At 36.2% G+C, this 9,684-nt stretch overlaps 1 protein-coding gene across 1 annotated transcript in view; it reads left to right on the top strand.

Moving 5' to 3' along the window:
• The first annotated feature begins 2,350 nt into the window (after positions 1-2,350).
• LOC137621191 (uncharacterized) overlaps positions 2,351-9,684 on the top strand; it is a 149,016-nt gene continuing 141,682 nt past the window's right edge. Inside the window, exon 1 of the mRNA XM_068351603.1 lies at positions 2,351-2,381. Coding sequence (XP_068207704.1) covers positions 2,366-2,381 — 16 coding nt within the window. The 5' untranslated portion in view covers positions 2,351-2,365. The remainder of the gene's footprint in view (positions 2,382-9,684) is intronic.

Here is a 9,684-nt window from a genome sequence, read left to right as displayed (position 1 = left end):
GGAAGAAGGAGTTCCTCAGGGTAGTGTGCTGAGTGTAACCCTTTTTGCACTAGCAATTAATGGGATATCCTCAGCCATTCCCCAGGATGTTCTCTCAACACTATTTGTGGATGATCTCTCAATATCATTTGCTGGCACTAGAATGGCAATGGTTGAGAGAAAAATCCAACTCTCTATTGATAAAATTATCCAGTGGGCTGACATGAATGGATTTAAGTTCTCGACAAGTAAAACTACCATTGTCCATTTTTGTCGTATCCGGGGAGTACATCCAGACCCGGATATATACATTAAAGGTCAACGGATACCATGTGTATCGGAAACCAAATTTTTAGGTTTGATATTTGACTGTAGACTTACATGGGTTTCTCACCTAAAAGCGCTAAAAGCTAAATGTGTTGAAGCTCTGAATATCTTAAAAGTATTGTCCCATACATCATGGGGGGCAGACCGCAATACTATTTTAAAATTATACAAGGCCTTGATTTTTTCCAAAATTAGTTATGGTTGTGAGGTATATTCTTCAGCCACCCCAAGCCGGTTAAAAATATTAGACTCGATACATCATGCAGGTATTAGATTATCTACTGGAGCTTTTAAAACCTCGCCTATCCCAAGTCTCCTTGTTGATGCTGGAGAGTTACCTCTAGACCTTTACCGAATGTCTTCCATTCTTCGGTATTGGTTTAGATTGCAAAGACTCCCTAGCTCTCTAGCCTTTCAGACTGCAAGCCTTGTAAGACACGCATCATACTTTGAGTTGCACCCAAAATCTCCTCAACCTTATGGCTTTCGGGTGAAACGATTTTTAAATAGTCTGGATATAATTAGAAATAAGGTACTTCCATTCAAGGTATCATCAACGCCTCCATGGAAATTACCTGACATATCATTTTGTAAATACTTTATTGGAGTTAAGAAGAATATGACTGACTTAGAATCCAGGTCTCTTTTTATGGAACATGTCGAAGAACATAGGGGATCGACTTTTATATATACTGATGGCTCCAAATCTGATGCTGGCGTTGGATTTGGAGTACATAGTAATGATTTTAATTGTAGAGGTGCACTTCCTCTAACAGCTTCCATATTTACTGCCGAACTGTATGGCATATTAACCGCTATTGAGAAAATAGCTTTGGAAAAGGAGGGTAATTTTACAATTTTTAGTGATGCAAGGAGTGTTCTTCAAGCTTTAGAAGTTTTTAATTCTAGTAACCCTCTAGTTTTAAAGATTTTAGAATGGCTTTTTATTATTGGACGGAAAGGTATAACTGTTCGATTTTGTTGGGTTCCAGCACATGTAGGTGTGTCTGGGAATGAGAAGGCAGATTTACTGGCGAAGAATGCGGCATCCGAGTTGTTACCAAGGAGGTATCCCATTCCATGTAACGATCTCCTACCTTACATCAAGAAATTGGTTTGTGATAAATGGCAACAGCACTGGGACAGTCAAGACGGCAATAAAATGAGGGAAGTAACAAATATCATATCACCTTGGAGGTATAACATGATTCCCCGAAAATGGGAGACGACTCTTTGTCGTCTCCGTATTGGTCACACACGGTTGACACACGAGTTTCTGCTGAAGGGCCAACACCAACCGTATTGCGAGGACTGCTTAGTACCTTTAACAGTGAGGCATTTGTTGACCGAATGCCCTAATTTTACTAACCTAAGAAATAGATATCTGTTTGAGGCTCAAGGTGAGGATGGCAGGTTTATCCTTGCCAAGATTCTTGGACATGATGTGTCTTACTATGCGAGCGGAATTTTTAGATTTATTTCAGAAGCAGGTCTTCTGAAAATTATTTAACTATTTTAATGACTTCTTAATTTTTATGGTTTTAATCGAATTCTCTTTTAATTTTCATATACAGTAAATGGTATCGGCGTCAATGACCTTAGATGTCAGGATGCCAGAAAACTTTCAATCAATCAATCAATCATCCTTGAAACCCCCCTTTTGCCATATAAAGCAAAATCAAAAAGAAATACTGGGAGTTTCAAGGATAATATGCTCAGTCCATAGATGGCTCTGCTGGCTGTATTTTAATATTTGCAGTTCCTGATTCCATCATCCTTGGGAAAAAATTTTCAACTACTGGTATTGAGGAAAGAGTGAGGAGGAAGATCAGCCATATTGGACTTATCGGAGATTGGATATTGGATATATTGGATAATATTTTCTTCGAGTGTAGAAGTGCTATGAAGATTTAGTAGCACTTCATTTTATAGCCACCTCTCCTGCAATTGCTTACCACGATTGCTACCATGAAGAGTGCAATATAAAGATTTCTGAATACATAGTTCTCAACAAAGGGATCTTCTGCTGCTCTTCAATTTGAATTGGGATTGTAAGGATATGGCCTACCAACCCCGTAAGTTTCCTATGATTTTGTGGCATATGGTTCAACTTTGGTTAGGGGGTTATAATATTTGGAATGAAAATTAATTATTCAAGTCTTCAACCCTGATTATAAATTTTCTATGGATTGTAAGCTCATTATAAAATTACTAGTGTTATTTCTAGCTTAATTCCAAATCATTGTTTTATGCATAGAATAGCCTAGTGGGTGTTCAGATTTGTTTAAATCGATATACCGTGTAAGATTCTATTTTCCTGAGTTTGTTTTTTCATATTTAATTTAATATGGCTCAACTTAGGATTTTAGTGAGCCTAATTTTTTCATTTGTTACTAGGCTAGGTTACTTGTGCTTCCTGGAAGGTAGCCTAGTATCATCGGCTTCAGTTATCTTCCTGGTCTTGGCAAATTTATTAGGTACCTAGTTCAGTTGTATGCAATGTTGTATTGGTATATTTGTACTGATATTGGTCTATTGTATACTATTCATTATTGTTTATAAAGGGACTTAAGATAAATTTTACATTAGGTTTTTGATGGAAATTTGTTCGTGGTTTGCAGAAACCATAGTTTTCAAAAACAGGCAAGAGTTTAGTGGGTTCTACCACAGGCAGTCACTAGTGATTGAGGATTCCACTTCAGCCATCAGAGTTCCATTGCTTTGCCATATTTAATATTTATTCAATATAAATAATCTAATATTTTTGATTTTAAAGTTTCTTTTTCCAATATTGACAAAGTTTTCACTCTGCTCTCGCTGCTCTTGTTATAAATTTACATTCTGTTTTTTATGTTTTTGAAAGGATTCCAGTATCAATCATGTTTTTATTATGCTGTTTATTTATAGAACTAATGATTGCGATAGCAACTTTTAACTTGTTTTTCCACCTGCACAATTTCCTCACATTTTTCGTTTGATGGAAGACCAGGCCACTTAATGACAGTGAATTCTATTGAAGAGAATATTTTCCGACTCTTCTTATGATGAAATTACGTTTGAATCGATATAATCAAATCACAAATTTATATGGATTAATTGATAGGTAGATATACTTTTTTCAATTTATAGTTATTGCTATTTGAAAATGTATTTTCCTATTTCATATAAAGGTTACTTTTAAGAAATTCTTGGACTTTGATAATGCCCTTCAAGAATCTATAACCATTTTTTATTCTATTCATCGGCGTTTTTGTTTTTATCATAGTTGGAAGTATCCATTCATTTGTCAATACCCGGGGGGGGGGGCGTGGCTAATCAATTAGAGACTGTCCGTGTGGGTTTTGATAACCTTTTTTAACAGGACGAAGAAAATGTAGTTTTATTCCATTTTAGTCGATATTTCATTTCAAGTTGTTGATTATTCAATGTCTTTGGTGGGGTGGGGGACTTTCGTGTAATTGAGAAACATTTATTTTATTCCTTTATTCGAAGCTTATATAGTTGAATTAAGAGTGACATGGAGCTACTAATGGATATGGCAGAACTCTTGTTCTGTCATTATGGCTTATCACTTGCATTTGCAGATTTATCCAAAGCGAGTATTCGGCTCTACTAATTACTAATCGCGGAATTTTATATTTATGTATCACATAAAAAATTCTTTTTAATAATGTCAGGATGACATAACTGATAATCAAACCAATTCTAGGTAAGACTCATATAACATCCTTCTCAGAATTCTGCTATTTGCTGGAGGTGGCCTTGGGCAATATACAATAACACTTGTGTTATTTCGTGTCGATAAGAATCAATATGATAGAGACTTGTTCCCGGAATAAATATCTGTATGCGGAAATCGTACAGTGAAGCTGAAAGTGTCCACTCTTTTCATAATTTTTTTTTTCACTTTTAAAGGTTTAAAGGTCACTCATGAATAGCATAGGCAAGGGACAGTGACATTGTCCTATCGAGCAGGACAGTGCCCTAGAGACTAACCATATATACATGTGATAAACGCCCAAGCCCCCTCTCCACATAAACTAGGACCAGGGAAGGCCAGTCAGGGCTGCTGATGACTGAGCAGGTAGACCTATAGGCTCCTTCAAACCCTCCATCCTTCGTTCACAAGGGTGGCGAGTTTGCTGGCACTGAAAAAACTACAGAGTTTGAGGGTGACTGGAACCCCAGTCCGGTGAGTGCTAGACAGGGTCGCTGCTAATTGGCCACCACAACCCGTTTGTAATTATCAGAATTGTAATCCAGCCTTTTCAAATAGTCTTGTGAACATTTAATGGTGTAGAGCAAGACATCACAGTTATTACTTTTATGAAAATATTTTAAAATAGAAGTTATTTTTCAGTACATCGTTTGATTAGTCCAGACGTCTTTCAATTACTTTACATGAAACATACAAATTTTCCTGAACGATATTTACTATAGGAACCTTTGAATTTTCCCTTCATTAACCTGATATTGCTTCTGTAACTCCAACATTATCTATTGTTTTTGAGCGTCTGCTCTGTTAACGTTTGAATACATATGCAAAATAATAATTTTTCCCCTAATTTGTAGTTTGACTTTCAAAAGGCCATTAGTAATTGTAATTGCGATGTTAATTTAAATTTTTCAATGCGGCGCATAAATCCATATAATTTGGTCATAAATTTGGGGATAATAATGTGGCTATTGTTTTCAAGGTTGAACAGATTGGAGTTGGCGTATGATGTTTCAGTATTACAACAAAGTTTTTGACAAAAAAACTTGCAGATTTATTGTTGATGGCAGCTTAGTGACTAATAGGATATAATCTCTCTTGTTGCTCATTTGATTGTTTTTGATACTTTGTACGCATATGTGGTCTAGCTTTGGAAACGAGCTCGCTGCTTATATGATAATGATACCATTCTCTTTGCATCCCATATCCTGACTGTAGACCTGAGGTTGATGAATCTCTTAATAGAGACCTAGCTAAAATTAGTATATGGTGCAAATTATGGGAATGATGAAAAAAAATTGCTAACAAAATTCTTTAGTATGATGGTTAGTATGCTAGATTGGATATCGGGTTACATTTCGCATGGACAGCAGATTGAATCTCCCTTCAGCCTATGAGTTTAAGCCGTTTACTGGGGAAGATCACTGCTGTGGTTGAGCACCACGGTGGTTGGATGACGTTCTGACGAGCATCTCTTCTGATGAAATTGAAACCAGATACCTTTATCATTTACTTGCAGTCTTTTTAAGATCTTAGGCATCATTCTTGACTGAAGATTAACTTGAGAAACGTGTCTGGACTGTCTCTAATTTAATTGGACAAAAAATTCATTAGGATATTAGTTATATTTACTCAAAAGAATCCAAAATAGTAAACATGTAGAATATTCAATAAATATGGAAACCCAAACTTACCCCAATTCGGTTTACATATTACCAGGTTCTTTAACAGTTTTCAAGGATTCTTTTCTGTTCCTTTCATTCAATATATCGAGAAATTGAGTCTTGTTTGAATTATTATTTGACCAGAAATAAAAACATTCATATTAATTGCTAACCTTAACTATTCATTGTAAAACTTCCTATCCGGCTACCCGAAGTAGTCTTATTTTACAAATGTTCGTCATTAACGTGCATGCATGCCCTTCAATATCACTAACATAACAAAACTCTTATAAAACCTTGACTTTGCTTTAATCCATGATGGCTAGAACTCTCTTGGTGGTGTGTTAATTCTCCCCCTCCCTTTGAGATACCGCAGGGTAACGAAGACCCTATTCGTAATACTGGTAAGTGGTACTAACTAGTTCTGCGCTACATTACTCAAAGACGACTGAGGATCTACGCAGGCGCGACCCACATTCGTCAAAACAAACTTTAACAACTCGTTAACGATTGCTTAGAGTCAAACAACTATTTAATATATTTTACCTTTCAAAAACCTTCAACAGAAACAAATATTATATTATTACAAATAATTCAATACAACAATTATAATTTTCTACGCATCTCACATTGCATAATGTTCATAATATTTCCCTTACAAAATAAAAGATTAATGACTGTTTACTGGTCTCTATAAATACACTATCGTGATTTCATCGTGAGTCACGATATTAGTCTTTCAAGATAGTTAACTTATGGACCTGTCGTTCATAGGGAGTGCTATGATGATTTGATTTGGTCGTGTTATGAATTTTGTTCTCCTGTCTGCTCTTATCTGTAGGTAGCTTGAGTTATCGAATAATAACTTGATAACTTTCAGATTTCCTATCATCGATCTACATATTCTCAGGAACCGTCGTTCAATCAGTTTACTTTCTATATTTTATAAGATTTTTCTTGATTTCGATCATCATTAGAATTCAGATCTTATAGGATATACCAAGCACTACGTAATGAAAGTTTGCATTTCATTCTAATTGTATTGCGTTCTATTTCATAAGGGTTAATGCTATATATTATTCTTCCAGAAGTTTTATTCTTGCCTTGACCAAATATGGGATTATCTTTCCCATCTAATTCTTGAATCTATAGAACTACAGAAGTACAATCTTATTGCAAATATTTTTTTATTCAATAAGTTAACACAATCCTCATTTGATTGTCTAATTCTAATTTATATAAAAGGATTTTCTTGATTTCTTCATTTTTGACCTTACCTCTTCCTTCATTTTCCGTATTGTGGGCACCAAGGGCTTATAGCATTCTGCTTTTGTAACTGGTGTCGCAGCTTAACTTGTGATAAGATTAATAACTGATCACAGCACTAAGGCTACCTTTAATTAGTCTTTTTAGGCAACATTGTTTACCACCGCAGTTACTTGATAAGTTCTTCTGTTATGGGTTTTAGTTTTCTCGTGGAACGATGAACCCGGGACATGCTCTTCTTTGTTTATTTATTGTAAGGCTCGTTTCTGGCCTGAAGGGCCGACCAGGCAATGTACAAGTTTATTTCGTAGCTATTGTGTATAAATTGCATAGGTTCGTATTTTTTTTATTTTATATTAGATTTAATTGTATATAGTTCTACTCTTTTATTTTCCTTTTAGTCTTTTCTCTTAAAGATACACAATTATATATTTTTCTTCCTTCAGTTTCTTATGATAACGTCCTTCATTTTTGCCCTTTATACTTTCACATAAAGCGTAATATTTTATCTGTCAATATACCTTTGCATATGTGTATTTCCTCACTTGGGAATCATAAATCTAAACCATCATTGTCTACGTTTCTATGGAAGGTAAATGACTTGCCTGCCCACATAAATAATCGCCGACTGACAGACACGACACTTGATGCAATAACTCAAATATAGAAAAGACTGTACAAGATGTAAAGTAGAAAAGAGTTTCATTTCAGTCTGCGTGAAAGTAAATGTTCAGGCAAATAGAATCTAGTAGCGTTAAAACACGCTCCTTCAATAGATTGTTATTAATCATGATAGTTTTAGAAATAGATCTCAGCTCTCAATATACGTTTTTAAGTTAACCCTCTGCCTCCTATGTACTGAAATTACGTAAACCTCCTGCCTCCTATGTACTAAAATTACGTTTGAAATTACATAAACCTCCTACCTCCTATGTACGGAAATAACATAAACCTCCTAGTTCTTGAGTACTGAAAGTACGTAACCCTCCTGCCTCCTCTGTACTGAAATTACGTAAACCTCTTGCCTCCTGTGTACTGAAAGTACGTAAACCTCCTTCCTCCTGTGTACTAAAATTACGTAAGCCTCCTGCCTCTTGGGTACTGGAATTACGTAAACCTCCTGCCTTCTCTGTAATGAAATTACATAAACCTCCTACCTCCTGTGTACTGAGAGTATGTAAACCACCTGCTTCTTGTGCACTGAAAGTAAGTAAACCACCTGCTTCTTGTGCACTGAAAGTAAGTAAACCACCTGCTTCTTGTGCACTGAAAGTAAGTAAACCACCTGCTTCTTGTGCACTGAAAGTAAGTAAACCACCTGCTTCTTGTGTACTGAAAGTAAGTAAACCACCTGCTTCTTGTGCACTGAAAGTAAGTAAACCACCTGCTTCTTGTGTACTGAAATTACGTAAACCTCTTACTTCTTGAGTACTGAAAGTACGTAACCCTCCTGCCTCCTATGTACTGAAATTACATAAACCTCGTACTTCCTGAGTATTGAAAGTATGTAATCCTCCTGCCTCCCATGTAGTGAAATTACATAAACCTCTTGCCTCCTGTATGCTGAAAGTATGTAAACCTCCTGCCTCTTGTGTACTGAAAGTATGTAAACCTTCTGCCTCCTGTGTACTGAAAGTACGTAAACCTCCTGCCTCCTGTGTACTGAAAGTACATAAACCTCCTGCCTTATGTGTACTGAAAGTACATAATCCTCCTGCCTCCTATGTACTGAAATTGTGTAAACCTCGAACTTCCTGAGTACTGAAAGTACGTAATCCTCCTACCTCCTATGTACTGAAATTACATAAACCTTCTGCCTCCTGTATACTGAAAGTACGTAAACCTCTTGGCTCCTATGTACTGAAATAAAGTAAACCTCGTACTTCCTGAGTACTGAAAGTACGTAATCCTCCTACCTCCTATGTACTGAAATTACATAAACCTTCTGCCTCCTGTATACTGAAAGTACGTAAACCTCTTGGCTCCTATGTACTGAAATAAAGTAAACCTCGTACTTCCTGAGTACTGAAAGTACATAACCCTCCTACCTCCTATATACTGAAATTACGTAAACCTACCGCCTCCCATATACTGAAATTACGTAGATCTCCTACTTCCTGTATACTGAAAGTACATAACCCTCCTGCATTCTGTACACTGAAAATATATAAACCTCTTACTTCCTGTATAACGAAAGTACGTAACCCTCCTACCTCCTGTATACTGAAATTATGTAAACCTCTTGCCTCCTTTGTACTGATAGTACGTATTCCTCCTGCCTCCTGTGTACTGAAAATGTACTGAAATAATGTAAACCTCCTGCCTCCTGTGTATTGAAAGTACGTAAACTTCCTGCCTCCTATGTACTTAAATTACGTAAACCTCCTACCTCCTGTGTACTAAAATTATATAAGCCTCCATCTTACTGTGTACTGTAATTACGTAAACCTCCTGCCTCCTATGCACTGAAATTACGTAAACCTCCTATATCCTGTGTACTGAAACTACATAACCCTCCTGCCTCCTATGTACCTAAATTACGTAAACCTCCTGCCTCCTATGTACTGAAATTATGTAAGCCGCCTCCTTCCTGTGTACTGAAATTACGTAAACACCCTGCCTCCCATATACTGAAATTATGTAAACCACCTGCCTCCTGTGTACTGAAATTACATAAACCTCCTACCTCCTATGTGACTAAATTATATAAAACTCCTCTCTCTTATGTACTTA

This window comes from Palaemon carinicauda, chromosome 27 (assembly GCF_036898095.1).
Source record: "Palaemon carinicauda isolate YSFRI2023 chromosome 27, ASM3689809v2, whole genome shotgun sequence".
Lineage (NCBI taxonomy): Eukaryota > Metazoa > Arthropoda > Malacostraca > Decapoda > Palaemonidae > Palaemon > Palaemon carinicauda.
The sequence above is the reverse complement of the archived record's forward strand: the minus strand, read 5'-3'. Positions and strand labels throughout refer to the sequence as shown.